Source organism: Mustela erminea, chromosome 6 (genome assembly GCF_009829155.1).
Source record: "Mustela erminea isolate mMusErm1 chromosome 6, mMusErm1.Pri, whole genome shotgun sequence".
Taxonomy (NCBI): Eukaryota; Metazoa; Chordata; class Mammalia; order Carnivora; family Mustelidae; genus Mustela; species Mustela erminea.
In genome coordinates this window covers 40,611,491-40,635,277 of record NC_045619.1, presented here as the reverse complement: position 1 = coordinate 40,635,277, position 23,787 = coordinate 40,611,491, and the positions used below count along the sequence as shown (strand labels likewise).

The window sequence follows — 23,787 nt, the reverse complement described above, 5'->3', positions numbered from 1 at the left end:
TTCTAAGGTGGTTTCTTAAGTTACTCTAAAGAGTACAGGCCCTTGCACTTTTTAACCGCATGACTTTGGTCAAATTACTTATACGAATCTGAGTCTTATCCTTTTTCTGTAGTGGAGAGAATAAGTGTGCCTATTCTTGCGTGGTCCCACTGGTGAAATGTGAAGTAACTGCTATATAAAACATTCCACATACATGTTAGCTGTGAATATTAATATCATTATTGCTATTAAATTTAGAACAATAATTGCTATGTATCTAGTGTCTTGCCATCCACATTTACTGTATTTTCATAACCTAGGCAGGTATAGTCTGCTGAGTGATTTAACACATTTAGCTAGTTGCACTGTGGCATGAATTTAACCTGATTTCATGGGATAAAAACAGAATGAGCACAGTGGTTCATGGCTGTCAGTAGTGAAAAATAGCTGGAAATCAGACAAACAGCTTCATTGCTGAGATTGTTTCCGGGCTAAAAGTTCTTCCAACAGCTGTTTGTTTTGGCCATTAATCCTGTCCATTCTCTTTTTTTTTTTTTTTTTTTTTTTTTTTTTTTTTTTTTTTAACTGGGGGAAATACAGTTTTCTTTAAAAAGAGAATGTAGACTGGTTATTTCTGAAGTCAGGAAGAACTCCTGTCCTTCCACTATTGTGGTCTTTTGGCTGCCTTGACAGTTGGACTGAAGACTTTTCCTTTTGTTTCTCTCCTCTTTTTTATTCTCAGCTCTCAGATTCAGACTGCTGTAGTGGGAGGAAAAAGTATAACTAGGAGCTCTTTAATCCTAGAGAAGGAGCCTTGTAACAGTTACCTTCAAGAAAAGTTTACTCCCCAAAGGAGTATTTAATATTACATAGGCACTGACTCACTGAACAGAGAGAGAGCGAGGCTAAGAGGGAGAGAGAGAATGATGAAAATATAAGCCATTTGAGCCAGCAAGAAAGAAAGATACTTAACTAAAGATGAAGGGAAGTTTTGCCTCTTCCTGGAAGTTATATTATTAGTTTTTTTTTTTTTTTTTTTCTTTTTGAATCATGATGACCGCTAGTTTTGTTTAAAGTATTTGTTCTGGAAATACTAAAGTTGGAGTCTACCAGACTGAGGTTAGAAGCATTTTCTTTGGCAGCAAGAAGATACTTTTATAGAAGCCATGCCTGTACTTGGGGTTGCCTCAAAACTGAGACAGCCAGCTGTTGGGTCAAAGCCTGTTCATACTGCTCTTCTGATACCAAATCTTGGCACTACTGGGTCACAGCCCTATTCTTCAGGACCTTTGGAACTTACTGAAACAGAGAGCTCAATGCTTTCTTGTCAGCTCACATTAAAATCAACCTGTGAATTTGGAGAGAAGAAACTCCTCCAAGAAAAAGCTAAAGAGACAGAAGACAGTAAGGTTAGTAGCCGAAGGTAACTTGCAGACCTACAGAGCTAAAATGCAGATTTCCTGGTAGGTGGACTGTAAAGCATGTTGTGAAATGGGGAGTGGTAGAGGAACACCGGTATAAAAAAGTAAGTAGTTTGTGCAGCTGAAAAGCTAAATATTTAGCTTATGTAAAAGTGTATTGATAATTTATGGTTGTAGCAAAAGTCATTGACAAATTTCTCTGAAAATGCATGTTTGTTATCAGTACTATTTATTGATGAATTGCCTTGTTAGTCTTAGACAGCCCTTTGTTACTAATAGCCATAACAGTCACAAATATGAGAAAAAGGGACCTATTATTCATGTATATTTGAATGTAAAAGGAGATTTATCTGTTAAAATCCATACAGATGCTGTCACATTTTCTAAATGCCATTTGTATATTAAACATTTTCTGTTTGAATATATGTCTCTTAGACTTCTTAATTCATTGCTCTGAGAACAAAAATGAAATATTTTCCTTGATATTGCACATTTGTCTGGATTTTCACTTGTAAATTGAAACCCTACTGTTTTACTTATTACTGACATCTTTTTCAGTCATTTAATTTACGATATTTTCTGAGCAGTGGTTCGTAGCTCTTGGTTTCTAAGCCATACTGCAGTTGTTTTCTCCAGATGCACACTTGCATGGCCTTTCAGTTGCTGAACTTCAGGGAGCTCCATTTGTATCCTGATAAACATCACCTTTTAATGCAGCACTAACTATGACGTCAGGCTTTCCAAAGTTGCTGTTCTCACCTCTGGTTAAGGGACTGCTTTGATTTTACTTTCCCACCCAAATGCAATTTTAAAATAATTTAAGAAAAAACTTTGTATTGAAATCCCATCTCCAAGTTAAAACGAGAGCCACCCCTTTGGTCTGAAATCTCCATTCGTGCAGCTCCACCTGTTCAAGTCCTCTAAGGAACAGCCAAATGCAAATTTTTCCCTAAAGTCTTTGCTAGCTACCCCTTACTCTCCTTTCCTCTCTTGTGATTCTCTGGCTGTAGGAATAGTTAAAGCACACTTATTTACATTGTATTTTAATTATCTGGATGATTTATTTCTATTCTCACTGAATTGAAAATATGCAGATGGCAGGTCTTATTTATACTGTGATACAGCTCCTGCTGCCCAGTGCCTTATGCCTCAGAATTAAACAGTAGTTGAATGGATTAATAGATGAATGAATAAATGAATGAATGAATCAATCAATCATCAATCAATAAAGAATTATTCTGACAAAGATTTAGTTAAGTTCATCAGACTTTTTGGATCATTTACTCTTAAAACAGAAGTTGTGGAGTGAATTGCGATTTTCAAAGTACTTGCAGCTCTAAAGTTATATTATTCCTTTTGTATTTTAAGAAAACTTTAGACAATCACCCAAGAAAAATCAGTTAAAAGATAATTACTTGGGGGTGCCTGGGTGCTTCCATGGGTTAGGTCACTGCCTTTGGCTAAAGTCATGATCTCAGGGTCCTGGGACCAAGCCCCACATAGCACTGGGCTCTTTGCTCAGCAGGGAGCCTGCTTCCCCCCCACCTCTTTGCTTGCCGTTCTGCCTACTTGTGATCTCTTTCTCTGTCAAATAACTACATAGAATATTTTAAAAAGTTAATTGTAGGCTTATAGTTCTCAGTCTAATGTACGTAATTCAGGGTAAACGAAAGGAAGGATAAATTATTAACAAAAGACTAAAAGTATTTAACTTTATGCAAAAAATTAAAAGCAAAATCCACAAAGTTCTGTTTTAATGTTCCATGTACCCACTACAACTTGTTGGGATTAGATCGAAAGAATATAGGTAGACCCTTTTTCTCTGCTGACCATGCCTCTGATCTGCAGGTTTAGTCAAACTTCCATTTTGCTAAACGGCCTTGGCCTAAGACTTTTGTATCATAAATACTGTTTGCAGTAGAATTTTGGTTCATCTCTTTGGTTAACAAACATATCAATCACACATCTGATATTCCAATAAGACTCTGTGGTAAGCAATGTTGTAGTTAGGGGATGTTTTTAACATGCCACTTGGCAGATTAAAAAACTTTTTCAAACAAATTTAAAGAATGCCTTGTCAGCATTTCAGAATATTTTTAAATGTCAAAAAAGTATATTTAAAGATTTTTATAAACTCTGAAAAAATAGAACTTAAGAAAATAGCAGACATGACCAAGAAAGTTGCATTAGAGATAATCAGATTTTACTGCAAATAGTAGGAAACTCAACTTAACAATAAGATAAACAGCACAGGCATTTATTTCTTTTTCTTTTTTAAAAACTTAAATTCAGTTAATTAGCATATACTGTATAATTAGTTTCAGGTAAAGTTTAGTGATTCCATTCATTGCATATAACACCCAGTGTTCACTACATCAAGTGCCCTCCTTAGTGCCCATCACCCAGTTACCCATCTATCACACACCTCCCCTCCAGTAACCCTCAGTTTTTTCCCTAGAGTTAAGAGTCTCTTATGGTTTGTCTCCCTCTCTGATTTTGTCTTAATTTCTTTTCCCCCTCCCTTCCCCTATGATCCTCTGTCTTGTTTTTTAAATTCCACATAGGAGAAAAATCATATATGATAATTGTCTTTCTCTGATTGACTTATTTCACTTAGCCTATATTCTCATGTAAAGGATATCTGAAAGTAAGCAGTCCATAGCTGGTAGGGTGGCTTCTTGAAATTGTCAGGGAACCTGTCTCTCTTTTGCCCATCGGTTTGTGGCATCTGTCTCTCAGTCTTGAGTGGATGATTGAGTTTTGCTCCTTTAGAAAGACACACTCTGCTTCATTAAAGGTTCTTCCACATCCAGTTGGCCTGTTTACAATTTCAAGGCCTATGTAACCATTCCAGTCTTTAATTGTTGTCGCCTTTTCTTCTATTGTAGTTCCATCTATATTTCTCTAGCTGTTTCTTGTTCTGAATTCTTACTTTCTTTGACTTTTCTAATGTGTCTCTTCATATGGTTGGTTTTTCCATTCTTCCTGGGTATTCATCCAAATAATGAAGAGAGTCACTTTGCTTTGGAAACTGAAAACCAAGAGATTAAAGTTAAGAAAGGGGCTTCTATTTTGTCACAGCTCAGCAAATCACATGCAATTAAGCATTCCCCAGCCTCGTTCCAGCTCGGTCCGCCACCTCGCTTTTCCTCCTCCTTTTTACTGTCATTTCTCTCTCTTTACTGTCAGTTTCGGGCCCACTCATTTTTTCCCTCTTTGATTACCCATGCAAACTGAAGATTCTTTACATTATTATAGAAAATAATTTTGAGTACCTACTTTGTTCTTTGTAGGATATTTCTTTTCTTTTTTTCATGACATTTCAAAGAGGGCTTTATTATCCACATTTACAGAGAAATAAACTCAGATAGAGTGGGAGACATTCATAAGATGATCAGATGGTTAACCAGTACCAAAATCCAGAATTTGAATCTAGGTTTGCTCCTACAAAGCTTTTGTTTGTTTGTTTTTGTTTGTTACATTATACTTTCTCTTCAAGATGTAATTGCAGTATTTTTTTGTAGCTATATCTTATCCCCCAAATCTCACCAACTCCTGAGTCAGTTCAGAAGTTAAAGAAAAGAATAAACAATTTGTTGTGGAGGTTAAAAGGAAGAGAAGTTTACATCCAGTTAGGGAGGTCTGAAGGAAATTCTTGAAAGAGTAAAGGCCTCCTTGACCATGTTAGTATGGACATTTGTTTCATTTTCTTACTCTACCAGTTGCAAGGAAAATTAAGGTAGAGATTTGTTCTTAATATTACATTCATAGTGTGTTAGCACTGCTGTTTTAAAAACAGAAGATACTTAAACCTTAAGTTGAGTATTTTTTTAAAAAAGTATGAATAGCAATATAGACAAGCAAATATATTGTATGAATAGTATTGCTATTGAGGGCAATATTTTTGTCGATTTTAGGGATGAGAGAAATCCTTTTTGAATGGAGCCTTCAGGAAAGACTTCACCAAGTAGTTGGTATTCAATGGGCAGATAGGACTCAAATATAGAAAGGACAAATGCGTTTGTTGAATGAATGATTGGCAGAGATGCCCAGTGAGTAAACCACTATAATTTGAGGATAATGTTTATGGAAAGGAGCAGGTTTAGGTCAGGTTATGCATGGAAGCAAACTTCATTAGATAGACATTGGAGAAGGCTCTTAATGTAAGAATGAGACAAAATTACACAATAATGTTATTTAGGAGAAATCAGAGCAGAAAAGGAGTACTAATGTTTATAGAGGCTTGTTATATGCCTGATAGTGGGCCGGACAATTTATGGAGTGTCCCATCAGTCCTCACAATAGCCCTATGTTATAGGTACTGTTATTACCCTCATTTAATAGATAAAGAAACTGAGACAGAGAGTGGTTATATTACTTACCAATATTTCAGTGCTAAAGTGTAGTAGAATAGAGATTCAGTCCAAGGCTGTGTGCCTCTAGAAGACATTACTCTTATCTAATAACACTGCAGTGAAGACTTTGCTGTGTCAGTGGGAGAGAACTATTCATTGACTTGATTCCTATATAGACTAGTAAGGTTTGTTTTAAATATTTGATTAGCACTGCTAGTGAATCGCAAATAAATCATGGTGTGCCCAAGTGCCTAGAATTTTCAGAAGACAATTAAGTTGACACATGGTCTCTACTGAATTTTTCAAATAACAGAAATAAATAAAAGAAACCCCATGATAGAATAATAGCAGCAGATGTCAATAAAGTAGATGACTGGCTCTGGCCTCCAGCTGTTTCCTTCTTGGAGAAGATGCCTGATTGCTGAGGACTGTCGACACTCCTGTTGGCTCGCTCACTTGGTAGCACTTCCAAAGCTTGCCAGACCTACAGCTGCACAGGTCAACCCTTGGGTCTCTCTAGATGTTCCGCCTTCCTTGCCTGTTTCTGCTGTGTTTGCACATTTACTTATTTGTACTTAAAGAACCATGAGTATTTCTTTTTCTGGTTATGGCTCATATTCTATGTTTCACGGTTAAACTGTTAATGGTTGTTTTAATTGTTTTTGCCTTTGTGGTAGCAGTGGTATAAACAATGTTGTAATGATCCTTGAGTTTTAACATTTTCTCTACTGACAGAATGCTAAGCTTTTGAATATCATACATTTATTTCTCTTGAGTAACTGTTTGTAGAGCTGTAGCAATTTAATATTGTTTGTTATTTTAGTTTGTGCTTTACAAAGTCCTTAAAGAATTATATCTCATGTTTTCAACTATGAAATTACCAAATATTCTTGGGTAAATTAAAAGTGATTAAATATTATTGAAAATCTCATACAACTTTTTTATTGTTTTTCTTCAACAGTCAATATTGTATGTATATTTGATGCCCATTTGCCCAACATGTTCTTCTGAGTTTCTTAAACCTTTCTACTAGACATGTTTCTTTTCTTTGATATAAAGGAAGGCAATAAATATATGTAGATATATAAAACCAATAGATATGTCACTAATTTTTTTTTAAAGATTTTATTTATTTATCAGAGAGAGAGGGGGAGAGAGCGAGCACAGGCAGACAGAATGGCAGGTAGAGGCAAAGGGAGAAGCAGGCTCCCTGCTGAGCAAGGAGCCCTATGTGGGACCCGATCCCAGGACACTGGGATCATGACCTGAGCCGAAGGCAGCTGCTTAACCAACTGAGCCACCCAGGTGTCCCGATATGTCACTAATTTTTAAGCACAATTGCTTCATGGTTGTGTGTTGTGACAATTCCAAAAATTATCTTCAATCTTGAACTTAATGCATTAGATGGCATAGTTAAAAGAACATCACATTAGAGCCTGGAGATTTGACTTAAACTTCTGCTAGAACCTGAAAAGTTAAGTCACTTAAATTCTCCAAACTTCAATGTCTTTGTCCTTGGAAATGAAGTTAATAGCTCTTGATAAAGGTTTGCTGAAGGTGACATTTTTTATCCACTCCCTTTCTTCTTCTTCCCAATTTTGTCCTAGCAGTTACCTCTTCTATCTCATTTTTTTCAATCTCCTCCTCTCCTCCAGTGGATCCTTTGGACCAGGATTTTTCAAACTTGGCACATTGTGGACCTAATAATTCTTTGTTGTCTGGGTCAGTCTTACTATTACAGATTATTTAGCAGCATCCATGCTATTAGTGATTACATGCCAGTAGCATTCTTCAGATGTGACAAACAAAAATGTCTCTAGACACTGTAAAACGTATCCAGAGAGAGGGCAAAATCAAACCCAGCTGAGAAGCAGTGCTTTAGATTCAGCTTCCAAAATTGCTCAAGTTGTTGCTTTTTTTTTTTTTGCCATTTTTTTATTGAAGTAAAATTGACCCATGTTACCTTAGTTTCAAGTGTGTAACATAGTAGTTCAACAACCCTGCTGTTTATGCTGTGCTCACCACAAGTTTGCTATCATCCAACACCACATAATGCTATTACAATATCATTAAATATATCTCCTATGCTGTATATTTCATCCCCATGACTTGTTCATTTCATAACTGGAAGACTGTACCTCTTACTCCCTTTCACCCATTTTCCCTATCTTTCCACTTCCCTTTTCTCTAGCAATCATCAGTTTGTTCTCTGTATTTATGAATCTGTTTCTGCTTTTTATTTTCTCTTTTGTTTTTTTGCCTAGATAAGTGAAAGCATATGATATTTGTCTTTCTCCAGCTGACTTATTTCCCTTAGCATAATACATTCTGGGTCCACCCATGTTTTGCAAATGGTAAGAGTCCATTCTTTCTTATGGCTGAGTAATATTCCATTGTATATATATATTACATCTTCTTTTATCCATTTTTCTGTCAATGGGCACTTGGGTTGTTTCCATTTCTACACTATTGGAAATTGTGCTGCAATAAACATAGGGGTCCATCTATCTTTTCAAATTGGTGTTTTCATATTCTTTGTGTAATACCCAGTAGTAGAATTACTGGATTGTATGGTCTATATTAATTTATTTTTAAGGAAATTCTGTACTGTTTTCCACACTGGTTGTACCAGTTTACATTCCAATCAACAGTATAAGGGTTCCCTTTCCTCCACATCCTTATCAACACTTGTTATTTCTTGTCTTTTTTGATAATAGCCGTTCTGACTAGTTTGAGGCAATATCTCATTGCTTTTGGATTGCATTTTCCTTATAATGAGCATCTGTTCATGTGTCTGTTGGTCATCTGTGTGTCTATTCAGGTCTTCTGCCCGTATCTTTGGTTTTTTTTTGGTGTTGAGCTGTATAAGTTCTTTATATATTTTGGATATTAAACCCTTATTAGATACGGTGTTTGCATATATCTTTTGCCATTCTGTAGGTTGCCTTTTGTTTCAAAAATTTCCTTTCTTGTAGGTTTCCTTTACTGTGAAAACATTTTTAATTTTGGTGTAGTCCCAGTAGTTTTATTTTGCTTTTGTTCCACTTGCCTGTGGAGATGTAGTTAGATACATGTTGCTAAGGTTGGTGTTAAAGAGGTTACTTGCTATGTTTTCTTCTAGGAGTTTTATGGTTTCATCCCTAATATTTTTTAATATTATCATTATTTCCTTCAATTTGTTTCAGATGATCATCCGTCAATAATTTGCATACATATTTCTTGAAAGGTTATTATGTGTTCAGTGCCACTATTCCAGGCTTTGTGTTTGCTTTACTTTTTCTGATTTCTGACTCCTATTCTGTTTTCCTAGAGGTTACAAATAGCTTTTGAAAAGACATCTTTTTTTGATTAACATTTTAATTAATTACTTAATTAATTTTTAGTCACATTTTAGCTCTTGTTTTCATCCTGTTTGCAGCACTTCACATCTGCTGACCACAATTCTCTTTCTGGAATGCTCCAATATTTACTGGCCCAGTAATCTTGGTGAGTCAATTAGTACTTAAGCCTTAGTTTCTTCATTTACAAAATGCGGCCAATATAAACTACCTCATAAAATTAGTGTGAAGAATAAAGGAGATATTGCATATAAACTATATTCCAACAGAGCATCCAGTATGTACTTGTTAGTCAACTTACCTATTATATAATATTATAAAAATATCTGAGAATTTACCACAAAAGTTAGTGATAGTAAGAGCTGATAGTACAACCAAGAAGGCAGTGATTAATTCTCTCTGCACAGGGAAAATAACAATCCTGCCATTTGTTGACTGGTGGCTTTGTTTAGCCAGATATATTTTGGGGGGGAAACCCACATTTTAAGTAGACAGGTATTTACAAAGATGTGTACTATTGTGCTGTGTTTGGAACAGTATACATTAATTACTCAGTAATCCTAGAATGTAGGATGCAAGTTAAAGAGATGAAGTTGAGTCGAAGCATTGGGAAGATGGCTGTTAGATGTCCAGTAAGTTGTTTGAACTTATTTTGGTGGGAAGGGGGAGATGCCAACATGACAGGAATAAATCTATATTTTAGAAAGGTGATGATGAAATGAAACATGGATAGAATAAGTGAAGGGAGAGAAGCTAAAAAATACAGAAGTGAAGAAATTGTGATAAAGCAAAATTTTTACTAAAACACCAAGCTATAGAGCAATGGAAGAGGGACAAGTCTAGTAAAAGAAGCATTGGATGTTTGGGTACATTTATTAATTACTAGTAATCCACAGAATTTTAGGTCTTGATGGTTACATTTTTCTTCACGCAAAACTTATAGTTTGGTTGGAAATGATAATTTGTGAACTTAGTAGCAAGTAGCAATTAAAACTAATGATAATTACTAATACTTTTTGAGCACTAGTCACATTCTATAGCCTATATCCAATTTATTATTATAATTAAACATATATAGGAGTTGAACTCAGATTGGTGCTAAAGTAGAGCAGGAATTTCAACCTCAGTGTGTTTGACTCCTATGTCAGTCTCCCTCTCCATCTCTCTCACAACAATTTAAAAACCATAGTCAAAATCAATGTTATTCACTTATCTATGTGGACACTTAGTCACATAATGGGGGGGAACTATGGATTCTTGCAGGAATCATGAATTAATCTTTGACAAGATTCACTTTTAATGTTTCCTCTCTCCCAGCCCCTACTGCCGCTCCATTTTGGCTTTTAAAAAGTACTTTTCTTTGAATTTCTAGTCCCTAGGACCAATAGAGAAATTCAATATCTGTGGGAGAGTTCATTAATTGGATACATGGCAGGATTTCCCCACTCTTCCCAGTAAATGAAATGATTTGTTAAAAAGTGTTGCAATTCTGTCTGCGGATAAAGTCACCAGATGAGAGAGCATTGGTAAAAATTTAGCATTTTCCTGATAAAATAATTGATGCAGTCTCCATGAAAGAAAAGAAAAGAAAACAAACAAAACGACAGAGCATTACTTTAAAAAATTTTTTTTAATTTTATTTCTTTATTTGACAGAGAGAGAGATCACAAGTAGGCAGAGAGGCAGGCAGAGAGAGGGGGGGAAGCAGGCTCCCTGCTGAGCAGAGAGCCTGTTGTGGGGCTTGATCCCAGAATCCTGGGATCATGACCTGAGCCAAAGGCAGAAGCTTTAACCCACTCAGCCACCCAGGTGCCCCCAGACCATCACTTTTTGTTTTATTTCAGTGTCATAAAGGACTCTCATAAAACTGAAAACCTGAGATGGACAGGTTACAGTTTTCCATCATGAAATTTGTAAAATTTTATGAGCCATCAACATGACATTGTGTTCAAGTAATGCTAACTTCTGTAACAGATGAACTCAAGGTCTCAGTGGCTTAACATTGTAGGAATTTACTTTTCATTTATATTTACCTGTTCCATACAGTGAGGCTTGATGAACTATGGTCTATAGACCAAATCTGGGCTGGCACCTGGTTTTATTAAGTGAAGTTTTATTGCAACACTGTTATGCCATTGGTGTATGTGTGGCCTGTGGTTGGTTTTGTGCTGTAATAGCAGAGTTGAGTAATTATAATAGAGTCTCGCCTGTAAAGACTAAAATATTTACTATCTGACCCTTTATAGAAAAAGTTTGCTGACACATGCATATGGTAACTCAACCAGATTCCTTCCAGTTTGAGGTTCCATCATCCCACCTCCAACTAGCCATCAGTGAAAGAGAAAAAAATGGAAGATTGCATAAGAGACTGAGAAATTTCACATGTCACTTCCATTCACTTCCATTCTGACCAACTCTGAGTTGGTCAGAACTTAGACGATGAAACCTATTGTGAGACGGGCTAGGAATTAGTCTACTTGTGTGTCTCAAAATTAAAGGAAATGGTTTATTAGCCAGAGACTGCCTAATTTGTCAGATTTTCAAGATTAAGCAAAAATTTACCATATTGGGGCACCTGGCTGGCTCAGTGGGTTAAAGCCTCTGCCTTCAGCTCAGGTCATGATCCCAGGCTCCTGGGATCAAGCCCCGCATCGGGCTCTCTGTTCAGCGGAGAGCCTGCTTCCTCCTCTCTCTCTGCCTGCCTCTCTGCCTACTTGTGATCTCCGTCTGTCAAATAAATAAATAAAATATTTTAAAAAAGAATTTACCATATTAAAAATATTCTTGGGTAATCCAAAGTATCTTTCAGGTTGTCAAGTTGTCCTGAAATATAAGGATGTGTCTTTAAACACAACACATGAATACGTGAAGGACCATAATTGCACTCACGTCACTAAGTGTATAGAGAGAAAATCTTGCAGTTAATTTAGCTTTTTAAAAAAATAGACTGGGTACATTTATACATAAGTATTAAAAAATTCACTGTGGTCTCATGACTCCTCTGGTTTCTCCCCACTTTGCAGTTTTGATAACCACCTTCAGTTTCTCCTGTTCCAATCTGCTGATCCAAACTCCCATCCTGAAAGCAACTCTATCTTGGTTATGTGCCTTCGTTTCTATTTGCTTCATTACTCAGTTTTTAGCATTCTTCTTTTGCTGGATACGGAAGCTCTCCATTAGAGCTGGGAAGCAGAAATCCAAGGCAGTATAAGATGTGAATTCTAGAAGAGTCATTTAGAGAATCAGGATGGACTTGGACATAATCCCAGGAGGGAGGCATTGGCTGGCTTCTAGCTGTGGTCCAGCGGGTGGCTGCCTAGTTGTGTGAGGGAGTATCTGCTCTCTTGGCCTGAAGACATGATCCAATTCTGTCAACACATTACAAATTTTTCCAAAGGGGACCTAGTGGGAATGTGTAAATGGTTCATTGACAAACCCATCACCATCATTGAAAGAAGCAACTCAAGGTAATCCTTTCAGACCATGGTATGCAACTGTAAGAAACAATACGTAAAACAACCTCTTTTCAAATTCGAGATAAATTTCTATATGACTTCATTGGTCTTTAAATTTAGTTGTGCATATAGGACTACTTCTATTCAGGTTTCTATTTCTCTTTGCCAGGGTTTACTGTTTAGCTTTGGATCAATTTAAATTGCTCACTTTATAGACTCTAAAAAATACACAGACGTTATGTATTTCTCTTCATTGTCCCTGAATGCTCATATTTTTAATATAATTTTGTTGTGCTTTTTTTTTTTGAAAGTTTATTGAATTTCTACAGTGATACTTTTGCCAGAACCTTTTGTTATTACTTTGACCCATATATTTTGGGGGGTTGTGTTTCACATTTCCTTTCTCTTTAAACCATCTGCTTTTTATAGCTGTTTCTTCCTTCCTGTGGCTGACTTTTTGATATCCACACTGTGTGTTGCTTTCTTACATTGAACACAGGGTTTATCATCTCCAACAATATGTTCTCTCTGTTGTTTTCCTCTGATTCAGGCTAGACCTATTCTATTCTAAAACCAGGCTACTATTTCACAAATGTAAACCCCTCCAATGGCCACTTCTAGATATACATCGTGGATCCTAGGTAACTTTTCTTATCTTTGTTACTCATTCATCCAATCATTTAGTCCATCATCAACTATTTATTGCATACTTGCCATGCACAAGGCAAAATGCGTGTGTGTGTGCACGTATATATTGGTATATGTGTGCATGTACCATGATAGGGTTTATGGGAAATATGCTTGCAACAACTGGGACTCTTTTAGAAATTTATATTCATTCTTTTTATGGCAGTATTACATTTTTAATTAATATTACCTCAAAAAAACCAAATAATTACAATTCTGATTTTCAATAATCATTACTTTTATTATACATTTGGGGTATGTTTGTTTAATTTAGAATAGATTTCTCCCCTCCAGTTGTGACAATCAAAAATGTCCCCAGACATGATCTGTTCCCTGGGGGAAAAATTGCCCCCAGTTTAGAATCACGGATTTAGACCCTGCTTTGTTTGAAAAAAGGATTTAGTAGGATTAAAAAGCAGAGACAACATAGAAGATTTCAAAACATTTGCAAATAAAATGGGATTATAAGAAGAAAAAAACAGAAAAAGATAATGGTAGAGGAAGGGCTGCAATATAAAAATATATCAAATTTGTGCTGTGATATTTTGTATCGTAGCTGGAGGTCACCTACACATTTGAATCTGAGCTTTCAAGTTGCTCATATATAAAGGTTAAGCAAGTGCTGTTTTAATCAGTGCCTAAAACACGAGCTAATATTTGCTCAGGAGAGTCACATCTTTGTTTCTACGTGTACAAAGAAATATTTCCTATGGACATTTATAGAGACATTCCTATGTAATTTGAATAACAACTTTCTCAATATTTTCTTTACAGATTTTAGTTCTTGTTTTCTGTCCTCATCAGTACCAGCTATACAAAACCATTAAATAAAAATTTTGATCAAGTTTACTTAGGATGACCAGTTGTACTGGTTTTCTCGAGACTGTCCTGATTTTAACAGCACAGATCTCTTAATTTGGGAATCTTGCTATCTGGAACATGCTGGGATGGTTAGTCACCCTAATTCTGAATCAGATGTTCTTGTTTTTCCTCTTTAGTTTTATTCTGGCTTTTTATAATTCTCTAATTATTCATTTCAAATCTGTAGTTGAAAATATATTTTTGATTAATCATTTTAAAAATATCTCCTTATTTAATTAGCAGTTTGGTGTCAGACGTTGTCAGTTCTCTGTTCGGATATAACAACATATATTTTCTTTAATGGCAAGTAATCTCTATGGATGTTGTGTTTTTCAAACGAGTGATGTTTTTAATGAGGTTCAAATATTTGCATCTCGTCTTTCCTTATCCATACAATTTTAACCAGTGTTGACAATAATGAATGTATTCTTCCTTCTGTGTGGAGGATGTAGAGTTGTCAATAAAACAAAGGTAGCCTGTTGCTCTGAGTTCATCGGGTGATTTCCAGCATAACTCCTATGGGCCCTGAGTTGAATGGAGTGATACCTTAAGGTATGTGCAGTTAGTTCTTTCTAGACCACAAAGAACAGGACTTTCAGCTTCCTTCAGTGGCATGCTTCTCCTGTGTAAGACAGACAGGATGTGGTCTGGGAGAAAGTCCGCACTTTAACAATAGACCATTGACAGAATGTTTGGGAAGCACAAAAAGGAAGAGAGCATCTGTCTACACCCAGAATTATCAGAGGCATTTGTGTGTGTGAGAATCTTGGGTTTCAGAAATATGTTTTTTTAAGGTCATCCGTTTTCCTTCTCTGTTTTTATTGGATGAGGACAGTTGCCTTCAAGATAACTAAACATTTTAAAATCAAGGGAGGAATTGCATCACATTTTGTCTCATTATCCCAGGCAGAAAATTAATTCCCTCAGGCAAAAAACATTTTGTTTAGCCCTTTTGTATGGCCTATGTGAATCAAGCTGAGAGAATTGGAAGGGAGAAGATAAAATCCAACTGGAAGAGAATGCTGCAGAGAATTCAGAAGGAAAAAAGTCCTTCTAGGCGAAGAGTGATTCAGGTGCTGACTTTTATCTGCAATTCCTTCTGCTTGCAATATGAGAAAAGATGTTACGTGGAGCATGGGTATCACAACACTGATATATCCCTTTTTCTTCTCAAGCTTTGAAAAAGAACAATCCAATTTTAATCAAATTTACCATTTTAAGAAGTTGCAAGAAAGTCTTTGCCCTTTTATCCCTGTGCTCATCCTGTTCCTCTTGTAGCTTATTTGTTCCAGAGGAAAGTTCCCATAGACACCACCCTGTCACAACATTGAGTTGCATGAACATATCCATTTGGTGCAGCTGCCATTAAGTTGAACAGAGAGTTAGAGTGAATGCCAATGTCTGCCTTGTCTTCTGCTTTCTTCTTTTCAAAGGCGGTTGTGTAAAGCTTTTGTTCAAATGTCTTACCACCTGGGTCCTCTTGTGGATACACTGCTCCTCTCCAAAGGACTTGGCAGCGGGTACTTCCTGTTGTGCAGCAGGCTTTCATTTGTAGGACATCTGTAAAACCACAACACGAATAGTCAGAATAGCAGAAGCGGCCTTCTCATGAACGTAGTAAACTTCAGAGCAAATTCTTCAGCCAGGAGAAAGTGCCCCAAAGAGCAGATGTGATTTAGGATGAGTAAGATGTAAGTCAAGGTGCAGATCTTTTATTCTCCACCAGAAAGCAATGCTTTGATTTCCTGGCAATGCAATTATGTAATGACTGTGTGTGTGTGTGTGTTGTGTGTGTGTGTGTGTGTGTGTGTGTTTTGCAAACTGTGTCTCAGACAGGGAGGTAGAAGGAACCGACTTGATTGTGTAACTTTATAAATAGAAACAGCCATATTGAAATAACAAGACTGCTCTGAGTTGAGCTGGTGAATTTTGCTCCTTACTGAAAACGGAGGCTACTGAACGAATATAAGATCCAACCTGTGGAGTAATTTCTCAGGTTTACCCAAGAATGTTTAATGGGAAAAATCAGTAAGAAGTTCTTACCCTCCTTGCATTATACTCCCAAGTATTTTAGTCCAAATAAATCAAAACCATTTCTCTGTTGGAAGTAGTCAAGTTGGAGACACACAGGAACTTTGTCCTCTATTACAAATAATGAATAATGAGCTCATACTATTTTTAATACAGCACATAATTTACTAAACACTCGGAACGGTTTACCCTGGCAGGGGCATAAAGAATACAGAGGTACTTACCTTATCATGTGTTGAACAAAATGTGTCCTACATATGCCAAATGTTCTCCAATAGTAGGTGATTTCAACTCTGCTGTTGCTCTTTATTTTAGAGGGCAGAATCCAGGTAAATAGAGAAAAATCTCCTTAAGAAAGACCACGAAACTTAGTCTTCCCAGCATGATTCCATTCAATTTGATATATACTCCAAAAGACTAAAAGACCGACTGTGCTATGTTTGCCAGTTTTTTGAGGTTTATAGATCATAGGTTTTGAACTTCTCAGAGTGATTGTATGACAGAAGTGTTTTCTTTGATTTTTGTGGTTATAAAAGTGATACTAGTCCTTCCTAGACACTGTTAACAAATTAATCTTCCCTAGCAAAGCTACAATCTTGGTAATTTCAAGGTTCTCTGTAATTTACTGAACTGAATTTTTTCACTTAAGCCCTTACTTTAAGAGGAGGTCAATTTGACTCATGGTTACATCCATTGAGATCTCTAAAACAGTGTCTTTAATTTTTTTTAATTAAAGTATAGTCAACACACATGTTACATGAGTTTCGGATGTACAACATAATGATTCAACAGTCTATACAATGCTATGCTCATATGTAGTCGCCACCTGCCACAATGACAGTACCATTGACTCTATTCCCTATGCGGTATCTTTCATCCCCGTGACCTCTTCATCCCATCACTGAAAGTCTGTACCTCTCACTCCCCTTCACCCATTTGCCCATCTCCCCATGCCCTCCCCTCTGGCAACTAGCCAGTTCTCTGTATTTTTGAATCTGTTTCTGCTTTTCTTGTTTGTTTCTTTGTTTTGTTTTCTAGATTCTACATATGAATGAAATCATATGGTATTTGTCTTTCTCTGTATGACTCATTTCACTTTATATAATACATCTAGGTCTATTCATATTTTCACAAATGGCAGGATTCCATTCTTTCTTATGGCTATACCACAACTTCTCGAGCCATTCATTTATCAGCAGACACTTGGATTGCTCCAGCGTCTGAACTTTTGCACGTAATGATGAAATTAACCTGTGGGGAGGGGAGATATCTTTTTGAATTAGGGTTTTTGTTTTCTTTAAGTAAATACACACTCCTGGAATTACTAGATCATATTGTTTGTTTTTAATTTTTTGAGTAACCTCTGTACTGTTTCCCACACTGTTTGCACCAATTTACATTTGCCACATCCTCACCAACACTCCTTATTTCTTATCTTTGGACACTAGCCATTCTGACTAGTTTGAAGGAATATCTCATTGCTTTTGATTTGCGTTTTCCTGATAATTAGCTATGTTGAGCCTCTGTTTATGTGTCTGTTGATCATCTGCGTGTCTTCTTTGGAAAGGTCTTCTGCCCATTTTTAATGAAATTGTTTGGTTTTCTGGTGTTGAGTTGTGTAAGTTCTTTATATATTTTGGATATTAAAACCATTTCATATATATCATTTGAATGTATCTTCTGTTACTCCATAGGTTGCCTTTTTTTCATTGATGGTTTCCTTCACTGTGCAAGCTTTTTTTTTTTTTTTAAATTTTGGTGTAGTCCCAATAGTTTAATTTTGGTTTTGTTCCACTTTCCTAAGGAGACATACCTAGAGGAATGTTGCTCAGGTTGATGATAAAGGGACTACTGCATGTTTTCTACCAGGAGTTTTATGGTTTCAGGTCTCTAAAACTATTTTGGTCTTTGAAAACTGTTTTGAGTTTGTTTTCATGTATGCTATAAGAACCTAGTCCAGATTCATTCTTTTGCATGTAGCTGCCTAGTGTTTCCAGAATCATTTGTTGAATATAACATTGTGCCTTGCACATAATAGGGATTTAAACTTAACAGTTGGACTTAAAAAAAAAAAAAGACACTGAATTTTTTATAATTTTATTCTTTTGTCTCATGATTTATCTTATGTATGTATTTCATGAAGAACTATCCTAAGATCCTACTTATGACTGGATATAAATTTTGGCTCTTCTGTTTTATTATATTTCTGCTATTTCAGTGATTCAAGGTCAAAATCTTCATAATTTTTTTGTCTTTTTTTAGATTTTTCTTTTTTTATTTACTTATTTGAGAGCGAGAGTGACAGAAAGAGAGAGAGAAAGCGAGAGAGCAAACGAGTGGGAGAAGGGTCAGAGGGAAAAGCACACTCCCCACTAAGTGAGAAGTCCAATGTGGGGGTTCCATCCCAGGACCCTGGGATCATGACCTGAGCTGAAAGCAGATGCTTAACTGACTGAGCCACCCAAAATCTTCATAAATCTTCATAATTTTGACTTCAGTATAGTATACTAGTCCCTCTTGAGCAAATCTATCCTAATTCAATGATGATTTCCTGAAATATTAAATATTACTTGTGGAAGAAATAGTGGAGGATCTTCTAATGCAAGTATCTCTTTTTTGTACATTGGTAAGATTAAGGCCAGCAAATTGAATTAGACTGTTTTAAAACAGTTTCATCTTAAAAAGCGAATATAAAAGCTATGATCTGAATGTTCTATTTGTTCATAACTATTACTTAGCTATCTTACAAACCTTCTTAGGCAAATGAATGTAACTTTTACATTAAATCCAAGACTCATAGTCTGTCTTATAGCAAGCCAGCCATAGCCGTGTGCTGGAGAATCAGTAAGGAGATGGAAAGTGTTCAAGTCATGGTCCAACACCTAAAAACATCTTGGCATTCCTCGATTTTCTTGTCAGTTAGAACATAACTGGTGAGATCACTTTATTCAGTAACAATGTCCCATGTGCTATTGCCAGGGTAGGTTTATGGATGTTGATAGAGTTTTCCCTTGTCTAGGGTGATGTATGGTCTGAATCTTCCTTTAACTAATCTCAAATCCATTGTAGTGTAGTAAATTCAGCCAAGTGCATTGTAATTTATATGTTTTATTTAAAGGGCTTTAAGACACACTACTTCTTAGATGTACAAGAAAATATAACTCAGTATTTTCTACAGTGTATCTCTTCTTGCTCTGAAATGCCATTCGTGATGGTGGTTGTGGAAAAGGAGATTGGTGAGGGTGGAGAAAACAAAATTGGACTTTTTGATGTTGTTTAATAAAGCCTCGTTAAAGAACTGCATAGTAATTTGAAGGCCAAACTTCTTATATGTGCTGTTTCCTTTCTTAATGAAGTTTCTCATCTTTTTTCTCATTTATAAAATGGGGTCTGTGGATGAATTGAAGCAATGTGTTTAGGGAAGTTAGTGTGTACTCAAGGTAATAAGGTATGGAGAAAGAGCCACTTGGGTTTGCGTGCTGCCATGTGGGTCCTTGCTGTTCAGTGCTGAGATAGCGCCATATGCCTGGTTACTGGGCATGCTATGCTGCTCTCTGCTGAGACTTGGGTTTTGAGTATTGTGTGGATGCCCACTGGTGGCTAACATTGCCCAAATTCTGCATCTACCTTGTCCTAATGCCAGCTCTCATTGGGTACAATAGTCCTCTCTACATTTTTACATAACCTCATAGAGATACATAGAAACTTCTGGATTCATATATATAAGAAGTGCTTTCTCAAGGCCCACCTGTCTAACCATGTCCTATTGCCATTTTCCTTTTACTGTGGCTATTCAAAATGGACAAGGGACACTGTGCATTATAGGTGGGAAGTGAGACACAAATCCTCTTAGCTTTCAATCTACCTGGATATTTTTCTTGTTCAACACCCCTGTGGCTGTTCCTGGGGATATGGGGACAGTAGATTCTTTCTCAGATTCTAATGACATTTTATCTTATATACAACCCTTCTGAATCTCCTGTCTTCCTGCTATTTGAACTTTTATTTATCTCACCATTACAGTTAGCCTCTCTGAATATACCTTCTGTATTCTCTGTGCTGTGTTTCAACATATAACTCTGTGATCTAGATTTTCATTTGAAAGGTAAAGGAAAGCTTTTGCAACATGGAGAACACTTTATTTTGTTGAAAATACTGACTTTCGAGACTATTTTGTCACTATGAACTTAAAAAAAAATTGATATAAAGTTGAGCCATGATTTTTTGTTGTTCTTATGGCCTGAATTCTGTATTCTTGAAATAATAATTGTCATCATTTCAATTGGATGGAGGAACCAAAAATCAACTAAGAAATAGAGATAAATAAGGAAAAGAATATGCTGTTTTAATACCTCAAAAATATGTTCCCTCCTATATAAATATAGAAATATATATATCATGATTTGATGAAATTCATAGCTTATTGTATTTTTTCCCAACTTTCATTGTAAACTGTTCAAAGTATTTTTTAATACCGGTCTCAATGTCTATTATGTAACTCATGAAAGACTATTACTAATAATGGCTATCACTCATTAAGTAATACTCGCCAGACACTGGTGGAGATACTTTAAATGCATTTCCATTTAGTATTTGTGTATATTATTAGTCGTGCTTACCGACAAGGAAACCAAAACATAAAGGAGCCAGGTGACAAAAGTAAAATGACCCAGCTAATTCTGCCTTTTATGTAATTCTTCTGAAGTTTGTAGAAGAATGAGAACTATTATGGTAGAAGCAGGAATTGAGTCAAAAGGGCAAGACTATAAAAGAAATGATGACTTTAAGGAAATAAAAGCTGATACTTGAAAGTATGGATAGATGTGGCCTGCTCATCACATAATTTAAGTTAGCAGTGGACTAACTGATCTTCACAATGGAATAGCTGTCTTAAAAGTTTCTATTATATTTAAGAAACATAATAACATGATATCACTCACTGTTTGTGAAAAGCACTTAGTAAAATATTTAGCTTGTTAGAAAACATTGTAACTTTTATTTTTAAATTTTTACTGAAGCATAATAAATACAAACAATGAAGTATACATGTTATAAATATATAGCCCATGAATTTTTAGAAAAAGGACTTACCTGTATAAGTTGCTCAGAGCAGGAAACAGCCATTGCCAACATCCTAGAAATCCCTCCCCCTTGAGTTCTGGTGGTGGACATCACTATCCTAATTTCTAAGAGTATATATTAGTGTTTGCCTGTTTTGTCCTTTATATACAAATGAAATTATGAAATATGGATTCTGTTCTACTATATTTGTCCATCATTATCATTGCATATGTTTGCATATTGCTGTATGTGGACTTGACTGGTTTATTCTAAAGGATTCATGTTATTCCAGAGCATGCGTTTCTGCAAAATTTATTTTTTTAATCCTACCATGAATGTAGCCATTTAGAAGGTTTAACATTGGGGGCTTTATGAATAATGTTGTGAAAATTCTTGTGCATGTCTTTTTGTGAACATATGAAACAGTGTCTGTTAGGTAAATACCTGGGAGTCAAACTGCAAGGTCACAGACAATGCACATGCTCAACTTTAGTGGATACTGTTGTGGTTTTCCTAAGTGCGCATACCACATTGCTTACCACCTTGCATATATCTCTGGCTTTTCCTCGTCTCTGGTCACAATAGGTATCCTTATTGATTGGTATGAGGCCACAGATTTATAGTTTCTTCTGTGTAGTGGGGTTGTAGTATTAATATACATTTTCCTGATGGCTAATGACATTGATCATCTTTTCATATATTTAATAGATCATTTAGATATCCTATTTTGTGAAGTGTCTGTTTAGGTTTTTTGCTCACTTCTACTGAGTCATGAGTTTCTTCACTTAATGGTCTAGAGAATGGTCTGACAGTAGGTCCTTTGTTGGATACACATTTTGTCACTATCTTTTTCCACCCTGTGGATGCCTTTTCACTCTCTAGGAATGATTTCTTTTGAAGAATATAAATCCTTAATTTAATATAATCCCATATGTCAGTTTTTCTGTATCTTATATAAGACTGCCTATTCAAAGGACACTAAGCTACTCTACATATAAGAAAACATGATTTGAGATATAAAATTGAAAATGCATAATATATTTGATAGCTGCTTTTATATATTTAAGATATTAAATATACTAAAACATGCAGAATTTTCATGGTATAGAATTGAGATAAACAGGTCCGTATTTTTAATAATTAAAGTCCATTTTATTTTGTGTCTTATTATCTTTGAATCCATGAAGTAATCTGATGAAACTTCTCATCATAATGTAGGAACCCAGACAGAATCCTTCTTGTGACCAGGGATTAGTGTCTCAAAAATTATATTTTTTCTTATATTCAGGTAAAAACGGCCTCTCTGTAACATCCACTTACTGGTTCTACTTCACTCATGTATTTTTTCATTTACTTATTTAATCAACAGACATTATATGAGTCCTATCACATCCTAAACTTTATAGGTTTCAGGGGCACAAAGGTGAATAAAAGTCTGGAGGAGATCAGACATGGGGAAGCAGGCATGTGAAAGGATACTTTCAGCTTTACAAGGAGGTGGGGATGTGAAAATTTTATCCTTCATTTAGAGCATAAGGCTTTATTCTGTACATGATATGGAATCTAAGTTCTTTACTGTCTGGTTATTCTGCTTTTGGTCTAGCCTAATTAGTTACTGACATCTAAAATTAAAAGTTAATAGAAGGTAGCAGTTCTGTGAGGTTTTACCAAGAAAAGGACCATGATTCTATTGGTTCTTACACTGTATCCAGCCTGTTTCGTTGATTCAACCTAAAGCAGTTTTATCTTCTTTTTAGCAGTGCTTCATTTTGTTTGTACATACTAAATTTGAATTTGAATAAATCCTCTAGATTTATTTTATAATTAGTGTCAACCCAAGTGTCCTCCTACATTTTGAGTTTGTTTGTGGATATACAAAAATTACTTGTTATTAGAAACCTTGCTTTCTGAGAATATTTAACTATTGGAATATATTTTTAATACAAAGATAAATGAACAAAATAGGATATAAAGCTGTATGATCACTATAACCCTATTTTGTGTGTGTGTGTGTGTGTGTGTGTGTGTGTGTGTGTGTGTATGCATGTGTTTTCTATATTGGAATTAAAGATAAATGCACCAGGGTTACCTGGGTGACTCATTTAGTTAAGCATCAGACCCTTGATTTAGGCTTTTATCATAATCTCAGGGTCCTAGGATTGAGTCCTGTGTCAGGCTCCCTGCTCTGGAGAGTCTGCTTGCAAATTAAAAAAAAAAAAAAAAAAATATATATATATATATATATATATATTAATTTACTGTAATATATATATATATACATATATATGTCACAATGTTCATAGCATTTTTCTTCAAATGATAGCATGTGATTTAAAAATATATATATATATAAATATATATATTTTAATTTACTTTAATATATATATACACATATATATATATATGCCACAATGTTCATAGAATTTTTCTTCAAATGATAGCATGTGATTTTAAGTCCAAGTATGCTATTTCCACTTTGTTTATCAGTCATGCTAGCTCTTTCTAGTATCTTTTATTTATTTATTTATTTGTTTGTTTGTTTTTATTTTATTTATTTACTTATTAAAGATTTTATTTCTTTATTTCACAAAGAGAGAGA

The 23,787-nt window shown here is 35.5% G+C and overlaps 1 protein-coding gene across 3 annotated transcripts in view; it reads left to right on the top strand.

Moving 5' to 3' along the window:
- Positions 1 to 575: 575 nt before the first annotated feature.
- Positions 576 to 23,787, top strand: part of NAV3 (neuron navigator 3) — a 383,583-nt gene continuing 360,371 nt past the window's right edge. For all 3 annotated transcript variants that reach the window (XM_032346929.1, XM_032346928.1, XM_032346927.1), the window contains exon 1: positions 576 to 1,388. In XM_032346929.1, coding sequence (XP_032202820.1) covers positions 1,146 to 1,388 — 243 coding nt within the window. In that variant the 5' untranslated portion in view covers positions 576 to 1,145. The remainder of the gene's footprint in view (positions 1,389 to 23,787) is intronic.